The sequence below is a fragment of the Hemicordylus capensis genome, chromosome 12, assembly GCF_027244095.1.
Source record: "Hemicordylus capensis ecotype Gifberg chromosome 12, rHemCap1.1.pri, whole genome shotgun sequence".
NCBI classification, from domain to species: Eukaryota; Metazoa; Chordata; class Lepidosauria; order Squamata; family Cordylidae; genus Hemicordylus; species Hemicordylus capensis.
Genome location: NC_069668.1, coordinates 11,203,283 through 11,230,974, shown reverse-complemented (window position 1 = coordinate 11,230,974; position 27,692 = coordinate 11,203,283). Strand labels below are relative to the sequence as shown.

Below are 27,692 nucleotides of genomic sequence, written 5' to 3'. Positions count from 1 at the left end.
TGTGTCTCTCTCTCTGTTTGATTCTGCTGGCGTTGTCCTCAAAGTACTCTAAATTCCTGGAAGTTTCTGATATTGGGAGGGGCCTGGTGACTGTTGGAAGGGTCCCAAATTCAGGCAAATAAGGGTTAAGGGTGTGGGGGGGGGGGGGAGAGAGCATGTATGCAAATGAGATCAAGGGTATATAAAGGGCTCTTCTGTCAGTGCCCCTCTCTGGAAGATGCAGGTCTTAAAGGACACCAGTTGCAGCTCAGAGTGGTGAGTATTTGGGGTGAGACTGGGTCAGTGCTCAAGCTAATACCTGCAATGGGATGCCACCTTCTGGAGGGGGTGGCTCTCTTCTTTGATCCTTGTGCCCAAATGCTGCTTCTGACATGGTTGTTGGGATCTCCCTGTTCGGCAATGCAGCCCCCCATGTGGGGCAGATGTAGTGATACCAGGATCTCAAGATGGAGCAAAACCTAAGCTTCCAGAAGGTGGCGGGGGGAGGTGGGAGGAGAGCGTTGCTTTATTTTTCTCCTTTCCAGGGTTTGGTAAAGATAAACTAGACACTTTGTGGGGTGGGTGGGTTAAATTCCATTCACATATTAATTTCCCATTTGATTCTTGCAAGTGTTGGTATCTACATGAAAGCAAGCCTTCTCAACAGAAGAATTCTGAGGCTAAAGCATGACAGAATCAACCTTGATGTTGATAGTGGAATATATATGTCAACATTTCTGATTTTTGTAGGGTGACCCTTTCAAACAAATCATGAATGTTGATCCCCCTGTGTTTTCACATTTCCCTAGAAATAGCACCTCTAAGAAAGCTGTCCATAAAAGAATGCCATGTGGGTATCCAGCGTGGTGAAGTGGTTAGAGTGCTGGACTAGGACCGGGGAGACCCAAGTTCAAATCCCCATTCAGCCATGATACTAGCTGGGTGACTCTGGGCCAATCACTTCCCTCTCAGTCTAACCTCACAGGGTTGTTGTGAAAGAGAAACTCAAGTATGTAGTACACCACTCTGGGCTCCTTGGAGTCTGTAGTACACCACTCTGGGCTCCTTGGAGGAAGAGTGGGATATAAAATGTAAAATAATAATAATAGTAATAATAATCCTTGGCCGAATGCTGACTAAATTTACTCAAGGAAGTCCCATTGGGATTTCCTCACACTTAACTGCCTCATACTAAGTCTGACCATTAAACCCATCTAACTCAGGATCATCTACACTGACTGGCAGCAGTTCTCCAGGGTTTCAAGCAGGACTCTTTCCCAGCCTTATACTCAGAAGCAGTTTCCTCTGTTATTTTCCTCATCTGTGTGACTTTCATTTGGCCCTGGTGATCAGCTCGTGTGTCCATAAAAGGGTTTTATTGGTGACTGTTTTTTTCCTTTTCTTGTTCCTTAGGGCTCTTTTGGTTCCGGACTTAGCTGCAGAGAGATCTGCCTTGCTGAGCTTCAAGGTTGGATATCATCGTATACTGTAAGTTGGAATGAGACACTACAGTATAGATGATGTACTACCTAGAGCTTCTTATCCGACTGATCCTTCCGTTCCCAAGCAAGATCCAAGTTTGGGGGGAATTAATTTATAGTGAGGACAGCAGATTTGTATCCTTTGTTCCAGATCTTTCAAAGCTGGCTATGATGGCTCAGTGGATAGGGGAAAGGCACTCTACATATGCTCAGAGACACCCTCTTTTTATTCACATGTTCTCGGCTGAGCCCTGGTGACATTAGCTCACATCCAAAGGTGCTCTGAGGAATCGGGGAAGCAAGAGGGCATAGTTAGGTCTGGGTCAGAAAAAGGACAGGAGAATTGCTCTACAACCAGCTTCGGCCACTCTGCTTGAAGACAAATCCCACGGGGTGTCAGCTAAACCGTTACCATTACTGAGTTTAGTAATGGTAATGGTTCTTCCGCCACCCCGACCAGCGTCGGGCTGAAATGAAGCAGGAAGCAGGGATGTCAACAGCGCCCAGAGACCCTTCCTTTTCAGTTGGGCTGTGTCTTCTTTCCTTCTATGTGGCTGTAAGAAATAAAAGTTGATCAGATACCTCTGTGTGTGAGTTTCCCTTTTATTATTATTATTATTATTATTATTTTACATTTATATCCCGCTCTTCCTCCAAGGAGCCCAGAGTGCTGTAGGTGGTTATGCTTATCTTTTCAGCAATGCTGTGAGGTCGGTTAGGCTGGGTGAGTCGCTGAGTTTCATGGCTGAACGGGGATCTGAACTCAGGCCTCCCCACTTCTAGCCCAACACTCTGACCACTACACCATGCTGGCTATGTATGAAGATCTGTCAGGATGGATTAGTTTCCCTGTAAGGCAGAGAGAGGCCACACTGTTCGGCGCATTCAATGAGCAGCCCCCAGAGGGTGTGGCCAGGGCATGCTCTCTTGAATGTTAATTTGGCTCCGACTCTAGCCAGTGAGCTTGGGAGTCGCTCTAGCCCACCCCGGCGGCCCACAATGCTCCGGGAGGCTCCACGACCGCTCTCTACTTTACCCGTTTCTATGGTTCCCCACTTCCGCCTTTTCTACCCAATGGGAAGCAACGCCGCTTACGACCCACAATGCCCTGCGCGGCGCGGCCGACCAAAATGGCAGTGCCCGTCAGGCGGGGTGGTCTCTAGGTGCTGGAGACTGTTGATATGGCTGCGGGCCCGGCCCTCCGCGGGCCCTGGGTCCTCGGCCTGGCTGGGCTTCGGGCCCTGCGAGAGCTGCGCTGCGCCCGCTCAGGTAGCATCTCGGGAGGGCGGGGGCTCGGGCTCGGGCTCGGAGTGGGTGTCGGAAAGGGCCTTGTCAAGGCGGGTGTGGTTGGAAGAGTAGGCCCCGGCGGCCCGGGGAACTGGACCGCCAGCGGGCTCGTTCACACGAATCGTCGTTAGCCTGTGGAACCCACAGGCCACGAGATATCGCGTTTTTCTAGTCATTCCTGCTTAAAGGGCAACTAGTTTTGGGGAGCAAAGGATGTTATGCGGGGAGCGAAGTTTCTCCCATATGTTAAATACTTATGGAGATAATGTAGTTAAAGGTGTTTGAGGTAATTACCGGTAATGAGTTGCCTGCCTGCCTGCCCTGAATTCTGCAGTTTATTTTCAGGCAGAGGAGTGCCTGAAATTTAATTCATTTGAGGAGAGCTGGTCTGGTGGTAGCCAGCATGACTTGTCCCCTTAAGCTAAGCAGGGTCTGCCCTGGTTGCATATGAATGGGAGACCCCATGTGTGAGCATTGGAAGAGATTCCCCTTAAGGGATAATGGGGCTGCTCTGGGAAGAGCATCTAGGCACCAAGTTCCCTCCCTGGCAGCATCTCCAAGATCGGGCTGAGAGAGACTCCTGCCTGCAACCTTGGAGAAGCTGCTGCCAGTCTGGGTAGACAATACTGAGCTAGGTAGACCAACGGTCTGACTCAGTATACAGCAGCTTCCTATGTGAATGATGAGGCACTAGCTAATGCAAGCTCTAGGGCAAGGGATGTGTTGTCTAACATTCATTTGTTTTGGTATATTTGTATACTGCAAACTGGATGGTTTGCAACAAATTTTTGTTTGCTGTAAAGTTCCAGTCTACTGGATGAAGGAGCAGAAGGCCTGTATAGAAGCATGTTAATAAATAAAATTCATGTCAGAAATGGTAAAGCTCCCTTTGCATGCAGTCCCTGTAGATTTAGTGAGGCCTATCAAGCCTATGCCCCTTTGGCTTCCAGATCTGCAGATGCCAGCTCTCTAAACCTCCCTTGCTTGTCCCTGCCTTCCTGTCAATATCATTTATAGATTCCTTGCCTTTTAACACTTCTCATAGTTCGTGGGCTGCTACACAGAGCTATGCCTGTCTTTAGGGTCTATCAACTCTAATCCTAGAAAAATTGATGACTCTTCTTTCTTTCAAAGAATCTAAACTGTCAACACTCTCTGATTCCTGAGGTACATGAAAAGAAATAGGTAGCACTCAGAGGCTAACTGAAAAGATTCTAAGATGATTTATGTATGATTTATGATTACAACATAACATAGCCACAGGTGCAAGTAATAAAATTAAATTAGAATCTAGCCCGGAAGTGGACTGGTAGCCAATGAAGCTGATGCAGGATGGGTGTAATACTCGTGAAGTGACTCGAACTCATGAGCATCCTTGCGGCAGCATTTATTTATTTAGTACATTTATATACCGCCACATACAAAAAAGTCCCTAGGTGGTTCACAATATCAAACTATTAAAACATTAACATAATTATAAAATAATAAAAATAAAATAAAAACTATAAAACCAAAGCTTTAAAACTATAAACTAAAAGCCTGACTAAACAGGTATGTTTTCAGGTCCTCCTTAACATTCAGAGAAGAGGAAACTCTAATTTTGTTAGGAAGCATGTTCCAGACTCCCAGGGCAACTCTAGAAAAGGCTCAGTTTTGAGTCGCCACTAAACGAGCGAGTGGTAACTTACCTCCTCAGGTGATCTTAACAGGTGGTGGAGTTGATGGGGCATAAGCTTTAATGTAGCATAAGCTTTTGTGGAAGATAACCTGCTTCACGTTGATCCATGAGTAGTTGAAGTATTCACCAATATTCCATACCATCATACTATGTCATTTCATAGGTATGAACTGGTGACAGGTCTTGATGTTTGTGAATTAATAAAGCTAAAATGTAAATATTCCTCATCTCTATCCCATTCTGAGGGTTCTTTGGACTCCAAAAATAGTAATTCATACAGAGACGGTATGAAACCACTGAGGTGGTTGAAGGTTAAACCCATGACTGTGAACTCTAAAAGGCAAATGGTGCTAGATACCAGTTTAATGTATTGTCTTTATTATATACCAATTCTTTCTTTGGGAAGCTTATTGTGTGGGATGCTCAGGCAGTTAATTTGGCCAGTTGGTATCAGAGGTCTCACCACCACCAATCAATATAAGTCCTTCATATTCAGGAAATGACATATTGAGAATTTTTCTGCAACTGTAAAATGACATTGTTTCTCTCTCTGGATTTTGTACAGCTGTCCGCATCAGTTCCCTGAAGAACAGAATCCAACAGGTCAGGGTTGTTCGCTTGTATGGAAATGACTCTGCCCTCGATCACCTCCTTGGGATTTCTAAAGAGGAACCAAAGTGTTTGGTTGGTCAGCATCCACCCCCTGTGAGTGTCTTTAAAGGTGAGCCTTGAGATGCTTCGCTGGTTTGTGTAAGTGTTGAATTGAAGGTCACAAGGAATATGAGAGAGAGAGCTTTCAAGTCTTCTAAAATAGCATGCAGGATTAAGATTTGTGATATAATTGTACAGGTCACCTCTTAAGTATGAAACTCTGAGCAATCTCTTTGAATTAAGAGAACTAAACTAAAATGTAAAATATGCCTATCCATCACATTCAGAGTGTTCTTTGAATAGTAAAATTATGAATTTATGTGGACAGAATAAGAAAGGAGTAACCTCGCTATATGCTACAACAACAAATATGTGTTTCAACCAAGATTGTCAATGTGGTTTACATAGAAAAATAAATAACTAAGTTGATTCCCTGTCCCCAAAGGACTCACAGTCTAAAAGAAACATGAGCTAAACACCAGCAACAGCCACTGGAGAAATGCTGTGCTGGGGCTGGATCGGGCCAGTGAAATATTTCACCCTTGTGAAATATAAGAGAATTGCCACTTTAGAAGGCACCTTTTTGCTCAGTTATGTACTTTGTCCTGGTTGGCTCCTTCAGCCTCCTGGGAGCCTTGGGCTATTTAATTAACTTGTTTTTCTTGGCACAAGACTCCTGGCAGGCTATTTAGAGATTACCAATAAGGGTCTGTGTGTATTTGTCCAATGCTGGAGTCTGTATGTCCTTTTGCTGCTTCTTCTCTGCAGCCGAGCAAGATTATTTACTACTGCACCCACCAGATCAGCCTGAAAATTCCAGGATCTTGAGAATTGCTATAATTGGGGCACCCAATGCTGGGAAATCGACCCTTTCAAATCAGCTTTTGGGCCGCAAGGTAACCAGTGTTCTCTCTATCTTTTTTCATCTGTGTGCGGAATAAATTTTGTTCCAGGCGACAGTCTCGAGGCAGCGTGTGTGCACCTGCATTCAGAGTGGGGCCTTCCTGATACAGCCTGAGCAGGATCTAAGATTAACTGAGCGGACATCAAAAAATGCATGAGTGCGTGCACACACGCACGCCTTAGAAGAAACATGTTGGAGCTTGTGGGCGCAGAAGGATTTGTGCTGGGTCGTCTTTGCTTCTTTGCAATAAGGCTCTACCTGATTTTCCTTGCAGGTCTTGCCAGTCTCCAAGAAGGTGCACACAACGAGATGCAGTGCTCTGGGTGTCATCACGAAGGAGGACACCCAGCTAGTGAGTAGTGAGAAGAATTGTCCAAGTGTAACCCACCAGGCACTCTTTGGGAATCTCACAAGCATATGCTAGCCTTCTGTTGCTTGGCTTCAGCATTTACCAATCAGTGGTTGACTCCCTCTGGACATGGAGGCTCCCTGCCCCACTTTGGGGACTGACTGTTGAGAGGCCTCTCTCTCGTGAATGTATCTAATTCGCTCTTGTCTCTGTTAATGGCCTGCAAGAACCCTGTTTATCTTCTATTTAGTTTACTGCTATTGATGGCTGAACTTACCCACTTTCAGAAGGAATAACAGATGAAAAAGCTTTTGATAGGGAGCTGATCCATTCACATTTTGTATATTAAAACGGTGGAGAAAATGCTCTCTCCACATCCACGGGATGGAGCCATAGCTGAGTGGTAAAAGCATTTGCTTTGCATGCAGAAGGTCCCAGGTTCAATCCCCGGCAGCATCTCCAGGTAGGGTTGGGAAGCACCCCAGTCTAGAACCTTGCCAGTCAGTGGAGACTGTACTGAGCTAGATGGACCAGTGGTCTGATTTGGTATAAGACAGCTTCTTATGTACAACAGGCTATCATTTTGAGGACAGGGCCATCGTAAAGCAAGATTCCTGCTTGAAACCTTGGAGAGCTGCTGCCAGTCAGAGCAGACCATATTGAGCCAGTGGGACTGAAACTCTGACTCAGTAGAAAGCAGCTGCTGATGTTTCTGTGCTTTCCTGATCCATATTGGTTCCATGTTCTCTGCCAGTACCTTGCGACAGGACCGTGTTTTCCTTCAAATAAATCCGAAGCAGATAAATGTATTCCATGCTACCTTCTCTCTCACACCTTTCCTTGTCCAGGCCTGAACCTCTAATCTTTGAATATGATTTCTCCTAAGGTTCTCTTGGATACTCCTGGCCTCACCACTTTAGCCAAAGCCAAAAGGTAAAACTCTTGCTTTAGAGCAGCGCACTTCTGTTGGGAAGGCTTCTGGCAAGAAGCAGGCATTGGTACTGAACTCCGTGTGTGCCTTACACCTTTTTCCCCCCTCAGACACAACTTGGAAAAATCTCTGCTCTATGACTCCATGGAGAGCTTGAAGAGCGCAAACCTAGGTGAATCCTTGCTGTTTTTTCCTTCCTGCCCCAGCTGTGCCTTTCCCTACCCCTGGATGTGCCTGCCATGTGGCATTTTCTGCTGCTGCTACTGGTTATCTGTTGGTGGGGCAAGGTAGAGTAAACCTGCCTGGTCTGCTAGCTACAGATAGTCCATGAACCAGTCCCAAAGAGCTTGGCCATGGGTACCATCTCAGGAAATGAATGCTCATTGTGATTTTGCTCTCCCATAGATGGAAAATCAGCCACATGGTTGCACATACTGCTTTCTCTGTGTTACTATTCCTTCTTTGTCCCTACCCCAAAACAGCTAGGGTAAAGTTGCAGTCATTTCTGCACAGAGTGCAAAAGGGTCAGGGTTAGGGTAACAATGAACAAATGGCTGTGCATAGGAAGCTGCTGTATATTGAGTCAGACCATTGGTCTGTCTAGCTCAGTATTGTCTTCACAGACTGGCAGCAGCTTCTCCAAGGTTGTAGGCAGGAATCTTCTCAGCCCTATCGTGGAGAAGCTGGGGAGGGGACTTGGAACCTAGATGCTCTTCCCAGAGCGGCTCCATCCCCTGAAGGGAAAATCTTCCAGTGCTCACACTTCTAGTCTCCCTTTCATATGCAACCAGGGCAGACCCTGCTTAGCTAAGGAGACAAGCCATGCTTGTTACCACAAGCTCTCCTCTCCTGTCTTGGAGGACATTCCTGACCATTTGCATTTCCATTCCTTGGGCAGCATCACTCAAATGTTATACTAGTTCTTGGGTGTTTAAAACCATTGAAGCTTTTAAATCACCATTGTGAAATGAGGCCGCTGCAGGCCCGAAGGTCAGGACAAGAAAAGCACAAGAACACACTGAAATGCGATTGCCCCTTTCTCAACCCTTGGGGGTGCTGCAAACCAAAATCACCCTGAACATTCCTCTCCGCAGATGGTCCCAACCACCTCAGCTGCCTCATGTCCTAAGAGGGATTCCAGTTCCTCCTCCACGGGCTAGCTGAAATTTCCTTTAAAGTTCAGTTTGCATTAGAACAGACTGGTGTTCCTTCAGTGCTGCTGAAAAGGACAGCGTGAAAGCTAGTCTCGAGCTAAACTTATGCTTCTCCTTTGAAGTGGTGGTGCTCGTGGATGTATCGGATCACTATACAAGGAACCAGCTCCACCCACGAGTGCTGCAGTGCCTCTCTGAGTTCCCCCAGGTTCCCAGCATCCTCGTCCTGAACAAGGTAAGCAAGGGGCGTTGTGCATGTCACCACTGATGCTCTACCACTGAGAGCATCTACCTATCTGCTCCTCTGTTTCAGGTGGATCTGCTCAAGAAGAAATATCTCCTCCTGGACCTAGTCACCGAGCTCACCGAGGGTGTTGTCAATGGGAAGAAGCTTGGAGTCAAGTCGCTGTTGAAGCCCCGTTCCTCTTTGCCCAGCAGAGACAAACTCCCTGAGGGCCTCCAGGCTTCTGCAGCCTCTGAGGACTCAACGGAGGGTCTCCAGGCACCCCACGAAGCCCAAGCAGGCCCTGGTTTGGACTCGGAAGTCCACAGTGTCAGTACAGATGTGGACTTGGATCCCGCGAGGGAGAGCTTCAAGAGGCAGAAGAAACGGGCCAGGAAAGGCTGGCCCCACTTCCAGGAGATCTTCATGCTGGCTGCTGTGAACGGAGAGGAGGTGGAGACGCTGAAGGTGAGCAGGAAAAGTAGCCAGGTTTGGCCAAAGCTGTGTCTGGGGAAGTTCGAGGGCAGACCTGGAACTGTTCCTCCACCACTTTCTGAGCAGGGCATCTAGAAGTGGTCTCCTGAGTTGTGATGACAACTGATGGAAGCTTAATTAGAACTTAAGAAGAGCCTGGCTGGATCAGGCCCGAGGCCCAACTAGTCCAGCATTCTCTGCCCCACGGCGGCCCACCAGATGCCTCCGGGCAGCCTGCAGAGAGAGCAGAGGGCATGCCCCCTCTTCTGCCGTTGCTCCCCTGCAAATGGGGTTCAGCAGCATCCTGCCTCTGTACCTGGAGGTAACCTATAGCAGAGGCCCTCACTCTTTCTCACTATAAACGGCTCTCACTTCGCAAGCCAATTCCCATGGGTGCTGACCTCCGCACAGTACAGCGCTGGAGATGGAGCCATATCTTAAGAGCTCTCAGAGGACAGTGCGGTCAATGGATTTAAGCATAGGACCGAACTGAATTTAAGCATAGGACCGATTCAGCCTTGGACTGAATCAGACCCTTGGTCCGGCTAGCTCAGGGCTGTCTATACTGATTGGCAGTAGCTCTCCGGGCTTCATGTGGGTCTTTCCCGGCCCTGCCTGGAGCTGCTGCCAGGGAGTGAACCGGGGACCCTCTGCATGCAAGCCGGTGGCCCCCATCCCCAAAGGGGAATATCTTACAGCATTCACCCCTCCGAATGCAAACCACGCCGAACCTGCTCAGCTAAGGGGGCTTGCTACTATGAGAGGGGAGCTGGTCTTGTGGTAGGAAGCATGACTTGTCCCCTTAGCTAAGCAGGGTCTGCCCAGGTGGCATATGAAAGGGAGACTTGATGTGGGAGCACTGGAAGAGATTCCCCTTAGGGGATGGAGCCGATCTGGGAAGAGCATCTAGGTTCCAGGTTCCCTCCCTGGCGGCATCTCCAAGAGAGGGCTGAGAGAGATTCTTGCCTGCAACCTGGGAGAAGCCGCTGCCAGTCTGTGAAGACAATGCTGAGCTAGATGGACCAAGGGTCTGACTCAGTATATGGCAGCTGCCTATGTTCCTATGTACCAGTTCCCTCTCCTTTCCCCCTCCACCCTTGAAGAGGCAAGCCCTCTGTGCCCCGGCCCTTCCTGCCCTGACTCTAGCTCTCTCTGCCCCCAGAGCTACCTCCTGATGCAAGCCAAGCCAGGCCCCTGGGAGTTCCACAGTGAGGTCCTGACCAGCCAGTCCCCCCAGGAGATCTGCGACAACATCATCCGTGAGAAGCTCCTCGAGTATCTGCCTGAAGAAGTGCCATACTCCGTGGGCCAGGTGAGTGGGCATGCTGGGGAGGAGGGCCAGGGCTCCAGTCCCTCCCAGTAACTCACTGCAGACCTGTGGGCTCTCTGCTTTCCTTTCAGAGGACGGAAGTCTGGGAGGAGGGGCCCAGCGGAGAGCTGGTCATCCTGCAGAATCTGCTGGTCTACAAGGAGACCCATATGGTGAGTACTGGGTCTGGTTCCACCCTCTGCTCCTGCTTCAGAAGGTGCGGGATTCTTGAGCACTGTTAAGTTAATGGGAGGAGAGCTGGTCTTGGGGCAGCAAACACGAATGGTCCCCTTTGCTAAGCAGGGCCTGCCCTGGTTTGCATTTGAATGGGAGACTACATGTGAGCACTGTTAAGATATTCCCCTGAGGGGACGGGGATGCTCTGGGAAGAGCACCTGCCTTCGAAAGGTTCCCAGTTCCCTCCCTGGCAGCATCTCTGAGACATGGCTGAGAGAAACTCCTGCCTGCAACCTTGGAGAAGCCGCTGCCAGTCTGGGTAGACAATACTAAGCTAGATGGACCAGGGGTCTGATAGGAAGGCAGCTTCCTATGTTCCTGAGTTTCTATCGGGCTTCCAGGGAGGGAGGGGCCATGATTGCATGTAGGCCAACAGCGCCTTAAAAAGCACCAGTGCCTTTTAAAGGGTGAGGGATCTCCTTTGTGAAAGTCTTAAACGCATGTTCCCATTGAGTCATGGAGTAGGGGGGAACCCCTGGTTATCTAGTCCAGTAATCTTCACAATTCTTTTCAAGCAGGGGCCACTTTGGCCAAAAAAACCCACAACAACCCATCACCGTGAGAGCCATTTCCCACTGTGCTGGCCTCCACACAGTCCCGTTAATCTGCCTTGGTTAACACACTCTCTGTCTTTGTCTCCTCCCTCCGCGCAGAAGATGCTGATTGGCCCCAGCGGTCAGCTGATCAGTCGGATTGCCTTCGAGGCTGGCCAGGACCTGATGAACGCTTTCCTCTGCGATGTTCACCTTCGACTCTGCGTGAAGCAGAAGAAATAACTTTCTCAGCCAGGGCCCCTGCCTGCAGGAATTTGGATGTCTGGTTGGATCCACCATGATGCTGGGAATCGGGGGGTCATGCCAAGCAGTCCTGAGCCCCTGAAGCTGCTTCGTGTCTCGTTTCTGTTCTCCCAGGACTGTTGCAGAAGGTGTGATGCTGCAGAAGTGCAATCCAGCTTGGTGTTACTTCACACCGGTGGCAGCAGCAGGCAAAGGGAGGCTTCAGGGGTTTGCAGATGCTGTTGACTACAACTCTCATCATCCCCAACTGTAGTGGCCTATGGCTGGGGGTGATGGGAGTTGTGGTCAACAGCATCTGGGGGAAAGTGCTTGAATAGCTCCAAGCTGCTGCTGGTTCCTCAAGGCAGAGAATCTTCTGGTCTCTCTGATGTAACATGTTCTCTCAAATAAAATTAGGAGATGGCCGTTCAGATAATCCTGTCTCTCTTTTAGCTGGCCGCCAAGTTCAGTTTCATTCCTGGAAGACTCTCTCTTCCTGCCTGAGCTGCTGCCCTAAGGTAGGGCTTCTCGAGTTGCCAGATGTTGTTGGACTAAAACACCCATTGTCTCTTTCAGCCGTTGTGGCAGGGGATCATAGAAGTTGTAGTCCAACAGCAGCTGGAGCCCCACAACCGAGAACCGCTCTGGGGCATAAAATAGGTCATTCCGCAGTACGCTGGGGGAATGGGAGGGGAGCGGGTCTGGCAGTAGAAAGCATGAATTGTTCCTTTTGTTGAGGGGAGAGGGAGACACACATGCATGCTGCAATAAGAGCCTCCCTATCTCTGACAACTTTTAGAAACTCTCTAAAGACACATTTATTCAGCCCAGCTTTTTAACTAGACTTGTGGTTTTAAGTTTTTAAGGTCTTAACTTTTTTTGTTTTGTTTTATGTTGTTGTAAACTGCCCAGAGACAGAAATTTGGGGTAGTGAACAAATAGAATAAATGAACAAGTTCCCCTGTGGGAACAGAGTGAAGCTCAGTGGTGTGTTTGTGTTGCACCATTCCCCAGGTAGACTCCTGCCAAAACAAAAATGGCAGTCTTTATGGCAGGGATGAGGAAGAATCCTATAAGAAGACCTGACGACTTTGCTTCTACTTCAGTCTCAGGGAAGAGAGAGAATGGCAGCTGCTTCCCGGTCCTGGAGGTCTCCATTGTCTCCTCGCACCAGTTACCACTCTCTTGAGGGGCCTCTTAGTCCACACTTCAAAAGAGAACCAGGAAATCCGGCCTGCGGACAAAGGAACTGTCACTCTAGGGCTCTTAATGCCTCTTGATTGGGAGAGTCGAGCGAGCACGCACTGCGCAGGCGCACAAAGCACCGGCGAAATCAGCGTTTTCAGCGCGGAAGGGACGGCAAACCCATAGAGATAGGCAAAGGGTGACGGAACAGCCCTCACTTCCGGCTTCGAGTCGACTGGGTGGGGAAGAAACCCAAAGTGGGGGTGTCGGCGAAACGCCTTTCTTCCCCCCCGCTGCTATCTCTCAGTCTCTACGGCGCCCCTTTTCAGTGGAGAGCGCAGGCTCCCTAGTCCCTCCTCCCCACCTCTGCTTCGAGCGCCATAGGGGAACCGGAAGTGTCCCATCCCCTCAGGGCGGAGCTCGTAACCCTCCCCCTTGGTCTCAGGCCGGGCGTCTAGGCCGGTCTCCGCGGCGCATGCGCGGAGGGGCGGGAGCGCCGAGCCGGCTCTGAGGAGGAGGAGGAGGAGAGGAAGCGGCGGCGGCGGCAGCGGGGAGCAGCAGTAGCGGCGGCGCCATGAGGGCCGGGCGGGGGCTCCCACGGTGAGTGAGCGGGTGTGGGCGGCCCCCCTTCCCGAGGCCCGCTGCGGCGCCCCCCCAATGCCCAGCGCCCCCCCCCGTGAGAGAGGCGGCCTACCTGGCGGGGCGGGTGGGGGGGGCGAGAGAAGAAACCCGCTTGGGTGGCGCAAGAAGGGGAGCTCCCCTCGCCCTCCCCAGAGGGTTTCTGGTCCTGCTCCTAGCCCCAGCGGGCCTGGGGGGGCTAAGAGGGGGAAACCCCTCGGGGGGCTGAAAAAGGGGGCGCCCCCTCGTTTGCCCTCCTGCTGGGGCTTCTCGCTGTCAACCTGCCCCTTCAGCCTGGCCGGGCCTATATGGGGGGAGGGGGAGAAAAAATCCTCAGGGGTCACCAAAAGGGGGAGCCCCCCCTCGGGATTCTTGTTCTCCTCCCCCCTCCCAGCCCGGGACAGCCTAACTGGGGGGTGAGAAGGGGGAGAAAAAAATTCCAGGAGGCCCCAAAAGGGGAGCCCCCCCCCCATGCCGTCTCCTGGCTTCTTGTCACTCTGCCTTCCCCCAAGTGTGGGAGACAGGCCCCCCCCCATGTCACAGCATCATTGGCTTCCCACCCCCCAAGTGTCAGTGCACCCTTTGCATTCCCCTCCCCCACACGCAGAGAAATTGGGTCAAGTGGATTCCTCTTCTGGGAGTGGGGAGATGGCCTCATTTTGATGGGGGCCTCATTTTGATGGGCCTCATTTTGGCCGCATTTTGATGGGGGCCCTGCATGGATGTTGCTGCTAAGAAGGGGTCAGCCCTAGGGAGCGGCGCTGTGCTTCCAGGGCAACACACACACACACCCAGCATTGAATCTATTGGTAGGTCACTGTGGACTAGCTGCTTGTGCAGGGCGGGTGGGGAGGAGGGTGTCTTTTGTCCTCTGTGTGTGTTATGGGCATCCCACCCACACATATATCTTATTTATATATCTATTTATTGGATTTATATCCTCCTCCAAGGAGCCCAGACCCGCTGCGCATTGCTTGTTTTGCCTAACCCTGTACCTTGGGGCTGCTTCTCTAGGGGAGGGCACCTTCCAGCTGCAAGGAACTAGAGCCAAATGCCAGGCCCTCTAGGCTGCCCACCCCTTCCATCCTTATGATTTTTCCCTGTCGGGGTTGCTCGCAATCTTGTCTTGCAGCAGGGATACAAACGCTCCCAGCAAGGGCACCCACAGTGGTGACACTGCATAGGGCAGGCCTGCAATGTGCATTCTGGGCCTGTCCTTGGGCGTGGAGTCCTTTGATTGCCCTGTGGCTTTTGGAGGGGGCCGAACAAGAGACCTTGACATTCATTCCTTGCAGGCCCAAGAGAGATGGCAGTCCTGTCCTTTAGGGGGAGCAACAGGAAAAACAGCTGCCTCCTTGAATCCGGTGTGGCTGTTCCCACAATGAAAGAGTAGGCTGGGCTGACTCACTTAAAACTAGGTCCCTGATTTGACTTTCACACTCCCTAAATCGCTTCAGGCCACTTCCAAGGTTGTCCTGTCTCAGTGGTGTCTGATGAGGCAAGTTTAGCTGATGCAAACAGGGCAAGAGAAGGAGAGGTGAGAGGGTTAAACATAAAAAGAGCCTTGCTGGATCAGACCAAGGTGGGCCACTGTGGGAAACCAGATGCTGGACTAGATGGGCCTTGGGCCTGATCCAGCAAGGCTCTTGATGTTTTTGCCTTTAGGAAGCCCACAGGCAAGAGATGAAGGCATGTCCTCTCCTCTGCTGTTGCTTCCCTGCAACTAGTATTGGGAGGCATCCTAAATCTGAACCAAGAGGCACCCTATAGCCGTCAAGGCTGTCTACCCATTGATAGGCTTGTCCTCCATGAATTTGTCTAAGCCCTGCTTAATAAGTAGCTAGGGATGGGAAATCCATTTTCTCCCACTTCAGCTGTACGTTGCATTTAAAGAATAAGGCGGGGTGGGGTGGGCGCTCAAGGCAGAATTTGCACACATGCCTGCAAACATGTGACATTCCATGGTTATTCGCCAGAAGGGCAGTTCTGTCACGGGAAGCTGAGGTAGCTTTAATCAAACTGCTGCTTCCATTCTTGGCCTTGCTTGGAGGCCTTTTCTGCATTTGGCTTGAAAAGCCAGTTCAGATTATTTCCTCTCTGCTGTGGACTAAGCCTCTCCCTTCCTCAGGCTACCTATAGGCTGCCAGGACTGGGAAGAATTTCCAATGGCAAGCTGCTTTGACTCTTGAATGTGAGATGCTCACAATAATAATAAGCATACAAATATGTATATCTGGGATTGTTGATGTCAAATGTCAATTGTATTTATATACTGCCTTTCCATGTTTATACGCAATGAAGTATACACATGGAAAGGCGATATCTAAATAATTTTTGGTCCAATAAGCAGTCATTCAGTGTTACTTCCAGATCCCACTGGTACAGATTGCCACACTGACATCAAGGTATTAACAAACATTGTCCATTCTGGTTGCTTATGGGGGGTGGGCAGTGTCAGAGTGAGGAAGCAAACCAGACTGCAGTCGGTGGCAGGTTCGTTCTTTGTGTGTCTTTTTCAAGGAAGGCTAGGACAGCTTTGATAAATATTTTGGGATGACCTTTAGTTTTAAGCAAATAATAAACGAGGGAACTGGCTTTGATTAAATGTCATGGGGAAAGTGTGGGCTGCTGGCAGAATGATCTGGCTGGCTGGCTTCCTCCCCTCCCTCTTAAACGTATTTTTCTATATCTCAAGTTGGGAAGTTAAATAGCCGAGGTTTGTTTTAGCAAGCCAGATAAAATAACTTTTCAGATAATTCAGGCCCCTTCCCCCCACTCTTAACAGTGCACGGTTACTCGGAGGTCAGTCCCACTCTGTTCAATGTTGTTTCCTTCTGAGTAGACATAAATGAGAGCCAGCACTGCGTAGTGGTTAGAGTGCTGGACTAGGATTGGGAAGACCTGAGTTCAAATCCCCATTCAACCATGAAACTCACTGGATGACTCTGGGCCAGTCATGTCTCTCTCAGGGTTGTTGTGAGGATAAAAATAACCATGTACACTTTCTCGGCGCTCCTCTGAGGAAGAGTGGGATATTAGTGTAAAAATAAATTAAATAAATAAATAAACTGCAGCCCAGAAAACATTAGGGATCTTGACTAAGGATCCTGCTTCTTTAGTAATAGTTTAATCTTTATTCCTCCCACCCCCACCCCCCAAATTACCTACCTTTGGACATTGTCCATAAAGTCTGTCACAACTTTGCCTTTTAAACTCTGCCCTCATTTTAATCAGTAGACTATTCCTCCTTTCTCACAAAGTTGCAGCAGGAAATGCATAATATATTTTATGGATGGTCCCTTGAGAAGGAAAGGAACTGAATCATGTCAGGATTGTTACTGGATCATGCTCATTAAACCGTTCACCATTTGTGTGATTTAATTATTCTGTCACACTTATTCTCTATACCTGAGAGCAAAGCTCTATTCACTATTCATGACTTGTGTACAGTACACTCGGATAAAGATCTGGACACAGCTACAGTTATTCACAGATCGTGTTGCACACAGGTACAGCAGTACACTTTCATACATCCAAAGGGCTTGGAACCAGGTTCACTTTTAACATGGGTGCAGGTGTGGTCATTCACACAGGCACAGTGTACAGACATCTGTAGACTCGTACAACATAATGTCTGAAGAGGGCTTAAGGCCCACTGAATTCATAGGATTGCATCAACTAATGCATAGGATTAGCTAAAACACCGCTTTCTGTGGGCAGTCTGATCTTATACATGTTGGCTTGGGAGTGTCTTACTGAGCTCAGTGGGGTTTTACTCTGAAGGGAGTGTGCCTAGGATAGCCGCCTTAAGGGATAAACTTTATGGAACTCCGAAGAATTTGTCTGAGAAAACAAGGATCAGGCTTGTAAAGAGGGGTTGGATTGCTTCTAGTCTGAGTGAGTTGGGAAGGAAGCAGGGTCACGGTGTCCGTGGTCATTTTCAAGCCGTCTGCTGTGTTAGCTCCTGGCCAGTCACAGCATCACTTGCATGGGTTTAATTATGTCCAATTAACTTTTATTGCCAGTAGCCATCATAATTACTCTCAAGCCTCTCTCTTTTTGGGCAGTGATTGTCCTGGGGCCAAAAATATGGCCGCTTTATGGGTTTTAATAACTAGACTGATGGTGGCTGTTTCCCGTCTTTGGGTCAAGAGGTGTGCAGAAATCCAGCCTGTAATTAAAAGCACCGGCACCACTTGGCACGTGCGGAGCAGGGGTTGGAGGTGGCTGGTTTTGTGGCAAACTTGCTTATTTTCGGAGGCTCCTTTGAACCTGATGTGTGAACAGGGCATGGAAATATCAACAATGGCCTTTCCATCCCAAAATCGACAGCAGCTTCCCCTTATGTGCCTTTCAATACCTCCTGGGTACCTATTTTAAGATTGAGGAATCTGCTAAAAGGTAGATGTTAAAAAGTTTTTGAATGCTTTGCTGGGTGGGCAGGCCTAGTGGCCAGGGCCCCCCGCACCCTTCCTGATGATTGTCTGCGTAGCCTTCTAACCCGGAGCCCTCTTCCCTTGCAGTGCGCAGAGAACCCAAGGCCCCATGTGCTAGTGGCTGCCTGCCATGCTGGCCTGCCTGCCGGGACCAGGCGACCTCTCCCTTCCGCTGCTTTCTTACCCGCAGATGAACGCTGGACTTCAGAAATGTGAGTGGCTGTGTGGGTTCTGGCAATGCAGTGTTGAGCCCTATTGCATCCGTGGGGGGGGTGGTCGGAGAGGGAAGGAAGTCAGGCCTCGGAGGCAGTTGTGGGGTATCGGCTGGTACAGAGGAGAGGCTTCTGGTACTCCAGTTTGGGCTGGGCACAAGCGAAGCAGGGAGCTGACGAGTGTTTGCGGGTGAGGGACAGACACAAGAACCCAGGAAGTTGCCTTCGACCGAGTCAGAACTGTCTCCACCAGCACTTCCTGGTCGGTGGTGCTCCAGATGTTGCCGAACGACAACTCCCATCATCCCCAGCCACAGTAAATAAAGTAAATCTGGCACATCACATAGAAACTAGCCAACAAAATTCATTCAAATCACAGACCCAATTCAGCACTTTCAGTATGGAAAAGGGCAGAGTAAATAGCCATATCATTTTTTTTAAACTTAGAAAGCTTGACCTCGTCAATACTGTCTGTAACTGCTCTGACCTAGTACAAATGGATGTAGAATTGTCTACGACATTAAGAAAAGCAACCCACTTTCCAGAAAAAAGAAAGAAGGAAAGAAAGCCATGTCGATAGGGCACGACAGTGAAATGAAGCCTCCATGTTCAGCTGCAGCTTGCCTAGGAGTGGCTGGGGATCGGGGGAGACTCTTGCCTTCCACATCCTGCTTGTGGACTCCCCAGTGGTGTCTGGACTAGTGGGACCTTCTGGGTCAGCTCCAGGCAGGCTGTCCTTGCGTTCTTCAGAGGCAGCCCTGGCTGTTTGTTGGTGGGTCAGTGTTGATGGGTTCTCTCTCTCTCTGACTTTCTCTTCCCCCCCCCCCCCAACCAGGGGACACTACACAGAAAATGAGAGCCACACAGCACCCTACTCCAGCAGAGTTGGACGCGTATGCTAAGAAGGTGGCCAACCATCCTCTGACTATCAAAATTTTCCCCAACAGCGTCAAGGTTCCCCAGCGGAAACACGTTCGTCGTACTGTGAACGGGCTGGACACTTCCGGGCAGAGGTACAGCCCTTACCCACCGTCCCAGGCTGCGGTGAAAACGGGCCTGCTGGCCATTGTTCGGTCCCCGGCCAAAGGGATCCTCAAGGACTTTGACGGGACCCGTGCCGCCCGCCTGCTGCCAGAAGCCGTGATGAACCCCCCTTCTGCCCCCTACGCGGCACCCAGCACTTTAAGCCACCCCCAGGCGTTGGCCCGCCAGCAGGCGCTGCACCACGCCCAGAGCATGGCCCAGCAGCACCCTCAGGGGATCCCCCCGGCCCTGCAGCACCCCCAGGCCATGGCCCACCCGGCCCTGCAGCAGCCCCCGCCGGCCGGCTTGCACGGGGGCCGGAAGATCCCCGACGCCGACGCCCCCCCGAATGTGACTGTGTCTACCTCAACCATCCCCCTCTCCATGGCTGCCACGCTGCAGCAGAACCAGCCCCCGGACCTGAGCAGCATCGTGCACCAGATCAACCAGTTCTGCCAGGCCCGCGCGGGCGTCAGCGCTACCTCAGTGTGCGAGGGACAGATCGCCAACCCCAGCCCCATCAGCCGCAACCTCCTCATCAGCGCGAGCACCAGGGTATCTGCTCACAACGTCCCCACGCCCCTGCCTTCCTGCGTGGTGAACCCGGGCGACCACGCCGCTGCTGCCACCAGTCTCCCGCCACCTGCCGCAGCCGCCATGGGAGTCCCCCTGGGGGGCTTGGGCCGGGGCCCGCCGGCGTACCAAAGTGAAATGAAGCAGGTGGCCGCCTGGAACCAGCACCAGCTGGCCCACCTGCAGCAGATGTGTGGAGAGGCGGTGGGCCCCCCGGGGCTGATGGGAAAGCCCCCGGCCCGCGACCTGGCCAGCCAGGGCTTCCCCAGCAAAGCGCCCGGCTACGCCCTGGAACTGTGCATGGGCCAGCCGTTCAGCGTGAAGCCCCCTCTGGAGAAGCCCACCCCCTCGCCCCCCGTCAACGGCTTGCCAGGCCCCCTGCCCTACACCAACGGGCACTACTTCCAGCCCCTCTGGAATAACATTCTGCCCACCCCGAACAGCGACAGCTCCGGCTCCCAGGACCTGGCCATGCCTTTCCATGGCGGGGGGCAGCCGATGGGGGCCGCCCTGGAGTGCACGGCTGGACCTCACTACCGAGCTGGGGCCGGGGCCCCCGGCCAGAGCGCCGTGATGCAGACGATGGAATACCTGAGCGGGGACTTCCAGCACTCCTGCCTCCGCGAGCCGGGCGGGGGGGCGCTGAGCAAAGCCTCCCGCCCCTCCCTGAACCGGGCCCCTGAGCCTCCCGATAGCCGAAGCCTTCATATTCAGCACCCAGGGTATAGATAAGGCAGTGGTCACTTTCACTGACAAAGCGCTAGGGTTAGTCTTAATTTGAATTAATAAGCAAGGCGTGCGGCTGGGTGTGGTCTGTTTTTTTAACTTGCAAACTGGCGTGATCATTATCGTTAACGGCTGGAGACCGGAGAGAATCCGCTCCGGTCCTCCTCTGTGTCTTTCCCCCTCTGCCTGCCTGCCTGCCTGCTTCCAGTGAGTCTATCACATGCCCTTCTCAGCTCAGTTCACCCCCCCACCCGGGGTCCTGAGCCCACTTTCTGCCGTGCGGGGCTGAGTCAGGGAGTGCAACGGCTTCGGTTTCCCTCTCTGGCTCCTCTGTCCGTGCATCCCAGGAAGGAGTTCTGTTCATCAGCTCCCAAACCCACGGGGGTGGACCCGTTTTTGAACCCTTTCCTACAGCGTCAAAATGTTCTGCTTTGCTAATTGGGAGGTTCTTGGTTTGGGTAACCACAGGGCATCAAGTGGCTTGTCGGCACACTGGAATTTTTTTTTTGAGGGGGGAGGGGTGCTGGCTTTCTTTCCCCCCCCCACACGCACAAGATTTGTGCCCCCGTTTCTGCTCTCCTGGAAAAGCTGTGAAGGGGCTAAATCAGCTGGCATAGGGTTTAAATTCCCACCCCCCAACCCTGTCAACCTGCCCCACAAGGGTCTGGAGTGCTCCCACATTGCTTTGGGTTGCCTCGAGCTACCAATCCAATTCTCTCTCTTGCTTTGGTCTCCACTGCCAATGAAGCATAAGCGGAGGGAACCTCTGAGGACGGGGTGTGTGGGGGGGGCACTTTTAGCCTGACCCTCTTGCGTGGTGGTGACCTGTGACAGTTGGGGGCATGGCATATGCTGTTGTGGGGAGGTGTTTGTGTGCTCCCTCCTTTCAGTTGGTGCTCGAGTTCTCCACCCGCTAGTTTTCCTAAGGTTCTTGGCTCGTTGAGTCAGGTCCTTTCTAGAGGCAGGGGAAGGGGACTGGGCTCTGGCGGCAGGTTCCTGGAGTGCCGGCAGAGCAGCAGGATGCCCCCACCCCTGCCTTGGGGACCGATCCGACCCTTGAGCCGTCCACGCTTCTGGACGTGTGGTTGGGTCAGGAGCGGCCCTTCGTGAGGCAAGGTGAGCTGGTGGGTGGCAAGAGGCCCCCTCCTGCTGTCCCCACTGGAGCAGCTCTTTGGGGCCACTCTGACCCTTGCCGGGAGCACGGCTAGCAAACCTCCCCTCCGCCCCAGCAGAGCTTGGCAAGGGGCTGGCTCCCGCCAGGGGAGTCCCTGGGTCAGGCTGGCCACGGTCTCTTGCTGGTGCCTTGCGCTCTGGACTGCACAGCTCTTGGGGAGGGAGGTGCGTGGGGCTGGCTCTTTGGAAAGGTGCTAGGGATGCCGGGGCCCGCAGGCAGCTGCCTGTGAGCTTCTCGCAAGGCTGTCCTGTCGGTTTCAGCGCTGGCCCGTGTGGGCGCAAGTACTTAGCTGGATGCCACGTACAGAGGCTTTCCCAGTGTCCGTGTTGGCTCGGCAGAAACTAACAAACAAAATGAACGTATAATGATCACTGTCAAGTTTGGAATTTAAAAAACACACGACTGCAGCTGCCTTTTTAAATTCTTTCTCTGTACACTGGCGATGGCTGTACACTGTAAACTCGGACGTGTAATATTTCTGTGTGAATGTTACCTGGTAGCGTGGGTCTGAGTAGCACTGTGGGGGTGATTCCACTGCCCTCCCTCCCCTCTCCCTGCCCCACAGCCCTGCGGGTCCGCCGCCACCCGCAACGAAGCCTTAAGGTGCTGCTCCTCCAACTCTCCTTAACGAGCCGGGGTTAAAACCCTAAAGCGAACAGACAGAAACTTTTCAAAAAAGAAAGACGGCAAACTTCACCAACGTTAAAGTGGCGTCCTAGTTGGCTAGAGTTCTTAAGGGTTTTTCATAAGCGGGGGAACTTAGAAACCGTTCTAATCTGTGTATCTTTTGATTTAGGCATGTAGTTCTGGGCTGTAGGGGAAAGCCTTAGGTTTCAGGGCTTCGCTGCCACTTTCCTCTGGACTTCCTGCCCCCTTAAGGCATAATCCTTAACCCCACCCTGGTAACTTTTAAAATTCCCCGAGAAAAGTATTAGGGGCGGAAACCCACCACCATTCTTTAGCGCTGTCTCTTTAGAGCAAGACTGTCATCTGAACTTCTTTTTTTTAAAAAGTGGATTTAAATTTGTGTCGGCTTGCGTTGCCTTAACAGGTGCCCGGACCGTTCTGCCAAATCCTAGGGACACACAGGCTCTTAACTTGCTTCCCCATCATATTCCTGCAGCCTCTGTGTGTGTGTGGGGGGGGGGGAATGGGTCAGCACGCATCAGTGAAAGAAGGGCAGTCCCACTCACTCGATCCCAAATTTTCCTTCAGTCCATTTCCCTTGCAACATGTAAGCACCGCCCCCTGTGCCCCGCGCCCCCGGTGCCCCTCAGCAATCTTCCGGGGCTGGGCTGTGATCTTGGAAATGCTCTTGCCTCTCTCTTTCCTCAGCTTCCTGTAAGATGTTCTGATACCTGGACACGTTGACTCAATAAAACCTTTGCTGCCACCCCTGTCCTGTCTTGCCTGCTGTAGAGTACCAGACTAGACCGTCGAGCTGGAGTGCCTTTGGACCTTACCTCTCGGACCTCAGGACAGCCCCAGGGTCAGCACGCCCCCCCCCCCCCCGTGGCAACGATGGCCTGGTATAGGGAGGAGCAGCAGCCGAGGCCTCTGACGTTGTCCTGTCCCCGCCACCCAGCTCCCTTTCTCAAGATAACAGCATTTTGCCATAGCCGTTCCCGTAGGAATATAAAGGGGTTTGTGTAGGGTAGGCTTTGTCCCCACACACCCCTCTTGGCTGGTGTGCACTGGTGGTGGTCACCTCAACTTGGGGATCCCCCCCCTTTTAAAAAAGAAGCAGCAGCATGCACTCTCCCTTGCAGAGCTGAGGGCATTTTGGCCACCTCTGCTCCTTGCCTGCTGCCCAACAGTGCCAAGCAGATCCTCCCAGGAAGAGGCCTGGAGGGGAGGAGTCCTCTCTGGCCTGCAGCCAGCGGGGTTTTGAGGCCAGTGTCAGGCCCGCGGCTCCTGACCCGACCGGAGGCACATCTTGGGCCCAGGCAGTTGAACCCATCCCGCCTGGCGCCACCGTTGGTGCCAGTGAGCGCGGGGTCCCAGAGCAGTGTGAGGACAGCTGGCGAGCACTCCTTCCTGCAGAACGAAAGGACAGTCCCCTCTCGTCAGCAAGACGGCTTGCGGGCTCCAGGGCCCTCCCAGCCGCTCTGCTTACAGCGCCCACCCCACTGCCGCTGCCAGTTGTTCTCTGTTGCCCCTGCGAACCACTTTGCGTCTTGGCTCTGGGTTTTGCCAACTTCCTGACTGCCCCCCCTTCTCTCCCCTGCAACCCCAAGCAAGACATCTTGCTCTGAATGAGGGAAGAGCCCACGCGCCTTCCTTCAAAGTCTCTCTGGGGTTGGAAACGCCCATCACCCCCCCCCCACCAAAAAGCATGAGACGTGACCCTGGCATAGCCTTGGCGCCCCCTCCCCCCGGAGAAACAGGCTAGAGCAGCTGCAGGTGAAGTGTGGGGCGGGGAAAGGGGTCTAGAACTGCTGCTGAATTGTTCTTAGAAACACTCACTGATGAGAATTGTGATGAATATAAGCTGCTACTCCATGTGCTACTGGTATCCAACTAGAACTCTTCTTCTCTCTCGTTCTCTTTTTCTTTGGTCTGCAGGAACAAAAAATAAAATAAAAGTGAAGCCAAAAACCCCGAAACCTGCTCTCTCTCCCCCCTCCCTCCTGCAGTGTGCATGAATGAGGCAGGGGTGGCCCTGCCTGGGAATTTGGTGCCGTGACTGGAACGGCTTGCGTCCTTGCTGCCTGCCTCTGCCAGTCCAGGAGATTTATTTGGGGCATTTCTGTCCTGCTGTTCCTCCAAGGAGCCCGGAGCGGTGCATCTGCTTGGTGTTCATCCTCACAACAACCCTGTGGGTTGGGTTAGGCTGAGGGTCACCCAGTGAGTTTTGTGGCTGAGCGGGGGATTTGAACTCGGGCCTCCCCGGTTCTAGTCCAAGACTGACCACTACGCCATGCTGGCTCTGTGTGTGTTTGAGAGGTGGAGCGACTCTGACCCAAGGAATTTGGACCCATCAAACCCGTGGTGATCGGTGGCAGCAAGGACCTGTGGAATATTTCATTTTTAAGGAGACACCCCCTTTCTCTGCAGAGTCCTCCTGCAGTAGTGAGAACCAGGCAAATGGCTCTTTTAAGCACACACACCCCACCTCTGCAGCCGAAATAGCAACAGAGGCCCTTTAGAGCAGTGGTTCTTCACGTGGGGTCTGCCACTGTTGTTGCTGAAATATATACAACAATATGTTGTGGGGTCTGCCACAATGCTGGGAGTTGTATTTCAGCAACATCAGGCCAGCCCAAAGTTAAGAACCACTGCTTCAGAGGTCTCTTCCTCGTTCCGAACGATAGCTGCCCAGTCTTGTAAGGAAGCCACATGACTCATGAGTTGTGCCAAGGTTGTGGTTCATATGTGGAGGAAAAATGGGGCAGAGAAAATAATAGCGGAGAGGTGCTGGGAACCGTGTGCTGCTAAATCCCAAGCAATTCGAAAAGCTCGACATTAACACACAATCTCAATATCATCCAAACCATCTAGAAAAGTGAATTTGATTCTATATTTTTATCATGTGTTGTTTTTTTTAGCTGTTTAAATCTTTATAGATGGTCTGGGTAGTATTTATGATAGTAGCCATTGGGTGTTTATATTCTTATATTATCCCTTAAGTCCTTTTCTCCCCTTTTTAAAATTATATTTGCACTTTAATTCATGTATTGATCTTCTGTGTTTATCTTTTTAGTGGCTTTTTCTTATGCAATCCCCTGATCAAGAGCATCCAGCTTGAAACACATTATCTTGGGCTTTGAGAGTAAACTTGATTTTCTGCACACCTCTCTATTCTTGTTTTTGCTTCTACAGTGGAGAAACTGCATGGCTGTGGCTGGTAGGGATGAGGGGATTTGGGGGTTGGATGCCTCCGAATCCCACTTGCAGGGCAGCATCAGCAGGAGAGAGGGCATGTCTTCAGATCTTGCCTGTGTTGGCTTCCACTGTGGGCCACGGGTTGCTGGACTAGAGGCCTCCTTGGGCCTGATCCAGCAGGGCTGTTGGTATGTTTGGGAAGCACCCCGCTGCTACTCCCTGCAATCCCTAGTGTAGACACTAGAGGGCAGCCCCACCTAGTATGGAGGACTCTTCCTTCCGCTTGTGTCGGGTCAGCTGGCTTCTCTGAGACATGGGAGGGGAGCACCTTCCTTGAGGTCACTATAAAATATCTGCTAGGAAAACTGGGCTCGGAATCTGCCTCCGGCTGTCTGAGAAGTCTGGAAATTGATGAAAGTGGAACCTGTGTCAAAAACCAGGATGCTGACAAACATACAGAAATAAATCTCTATTGATGATGCATTGAGCAGTATATACATCTATGTATATACACATATAGATTGTGTATATACACAATATGTATATATATATGTGTATATACACATATAGATGTGGCCAGTTTTCCAGATAGCAACTCCAATAAAGATGATGTATTGGATTGTTGGAGAGAAGGTTGGAGACAATTTCTGTGCATTTAATTGCTCTCCCCCCCCCCCCTTCTAGGAGGTAATTGTATCATTAAGCTGAAGAATCTAGCCCTGTAAACCCTCCTTTTTGAAACAGTAGACCCATGTGGGTCCCTTTTGCTTCAGCAATCCTATATGTTTGGGTAACTTTTCAGTTGGTCTAGTCACATAACATTTTAAGATGTTTGCTAGAGTATAGAACTAGGTTGCTATCCACAACGATGAGTTGCTTTCTGGAATGACTTGCTTTGGGTGTTTTAGATGTAGGTATTTGGGGGGGGGGGCGTTGTAGCTGTTTGTATTATCAACACAGATTTCTTTCTGTAGGTTTGTTTGCCTCCTGTTTTTTTTTTATGGCGTTTCCAGTTCATGGCTTGCCACTGGTCTTTTTTGAAGCTGCTGCCTCTTCTTTTGTGGTTGGGAACGGAACTGGAGTCTGGTTTTGACTACAGGTCAAGATGCAGAACAAGGCTCAGTGAATGATTTTATAGACCTCTATCATGTCTCCCTGCAGTCGTCTTTTTTCTAAACTAAAAAGCCCCAGGTGTTGTAGTCTTGCCTCATAAGAAAGGTGCTCCAGGCCCCTGATCATCTTGGTTACCCTCTTCTGTACCTTCTCCAGTTCAACAATGTCCTTTTTAAGATGTGGTGACCAGAATTGTACGCAGTACTCCAAGTGTGGTCGCACCATAGTTTTGTATAAGGGCATTAGAATCTTAGCCGTTTTATTTTCAATCCCCTTCCTAATGATCCCTAGCATGGAATTTGCCTTTTTCACAGCTGCCGCACATTGAATTGATACTTTCAACGAGCTGTCCACCACAACCCCAAGATCCCTTTCCTGGTCCGTCACCGACAGCTCAGATCCCATCAGCATATACTTGAAGTTGGGGTTTCTCGTCCCCAACTTATTATATTATATATATTATATATTATTTTTAACAAGCCCGCTGCCTTGAGATTGCCAGAGAGCTTATAGCTAAACAGGACTGCAAGTTTTCCAAGTTATCCTTTTCCCTTGTGGCTTTTGAGAAAGCGGGTGTCAGAGAATTGGCTGTGGGCAGCTTGGTATGAGCACCACGCTGAGCATTCATGCCCAGAGATTGGTCCAAGTGTGAGGGGCTGGCTTTTAGGCACTAAAGGCGGAGCAGTAGGAGCAGTAGGAGGGAAAGACTCGGCCTCCACAGCTGCATAAATTTCACCTCAGGCAACTTGACACCTGGCAATTTTCACCTGGTCCCTTTTCACCTTGTCCCTGTAAATTTTAACCCAGTCCCTGGAAATTTCACCCAGTCCCTTTTAACTGGGTCCCTGGCAGTTTTCACCAGGTTGCTTTTCACTGGGTCCCTGTCAATTTTACACCTGGCAGTTTTCACCCAGTCCCTGGAAATTTCAAACCTAGCAATAGTCATCGGTCAAAATTACAATGGACTGGGTGAAAATTTCCAGGGACCGGCACGTTTGGAATTGCCCTGGACCCAGTGAAAAGTGACCAGGTGAAAATTGCCAGGTACCCAGTCATTCCAAACCTGGCAATTTCACTCAGTCGCTTTTCATTGGGTCCCTGGCAATTTCACACCTGGCATGGGAGACATTTTACGAATTGCAGCGCAGCTAGCACGAGGTGGTTGTGCTGCTGCTGCAGTTGCTGGTGTTCCAGTTGCCCCCCTCCCACCTCCACGCCTGCCCAAAACCTCATTCCAGGATGGGGGCAATGGTAGAGCGAGGTTTTTCAGCCCTAGTGGGTGGGGGCAGCCTCTTCCGCCCAAGCTGGTTGTGTTTCACAAACAGGAGGAGGCCACCTCAGCTCTCCAGCTCTTGTTGAACTACAACTCCCATC

At 51.1% G+C, this 27,692-nt stretch overlaps 2 protein-coding genes and 1 long non-coding RNA gene across 5 annotated transcripts; all 3 read left to right on the top strand.

The window, feature by feature from the left end:
- The first annotated feature begins 213 nt into the window (after positions 1–213).
- LOC128336035 (uncharacterized) lies at positions 214–2,041 on the top strand. Its single transcript, XR_008311817.1, has 2 exons — positions 214–255; positions 1,393–2,041. It is a non-coding gene; the product is annotated as an uncharacterized LOC128336035 (long non-coding RNA).
- Positions 2,042–2,546: 505 nt separating this feature from the next.
- ERAL1 (Era like 12S mitochondrial rRNA chaperone 1) lies at positions 2,547–11,859 on the top strand. 2 transcript variants are annotated; one of them, XM_053275129.1, is made up of 11 exons: positions 2,548–2,729; positions 4,991–5,146; positions 5,845–5,972; positions 6,255–6,332; positions 7,216–7,262; positions 7,371–7,432; positions 8,537–8,649; positions 8,728–9,105; positions 10,274–10,423; positions 10,513–10,593; positions 11,311–11,859. In XM_053275129.1, the coding sequence occupies exons 1-11, from the start codon at positions 2,642–2,644 to the stop codon at positions 11,431–11,433; spliced, it is 1,404 nt and encodes a 467-aa protein (XP_053131104.1). In that variant the 5' UTR covers positions 2,548–2,641; the 3' UTR covers positions 11,434–11,859. The 2 variants fall into 2 exon arrangements, with proteins under 2 accessions (XP_053131105.1, XP_053131104.1); XM_053275130.1 differs by lacking the exons at positions 7,216–7,262; positions 7,371–7,432; positions 8,537–8,649 and having other exon boundaries at positions 2,547–2,729.
- Positions 11,860–11,984: 125 nt separating this feature from the next.
- FAM222B (family with sequence similarity 222 member B) lies at positions 11,985–22,773 on the top strand. 2 transcript variants are annotated; one of them, XM_053275127.1, is made up of 3 exons: positions 11,985–13,218; positions 17,760–17,884; positions 18,720–22,773. In XM_053275127.1, the coding sequence occupies exons 2-3, from the start codon at positions 17,803–17,805 to the stop codon at positions 20,210–20,212; spliced, it is 1,575 nt and encodes a 524-aa protein (XP_053131102.1). In that variant the 5' UTR covers positions 11,985–13,218; positions 17,760–17,802; the 3' UTR covers positions 20,213–22,773. The 2 variants fall into 2 exon arrangements, with proteins under 2 accessions (XP_053131102.1, XP_053131103.1); XM_053275128.1 differs by having other exon boundaries at positions 13,209–13,218; positions 18,832–22,773.
- Positions 22,774–27,692: the final 4,919 nt, after the last annotated feature.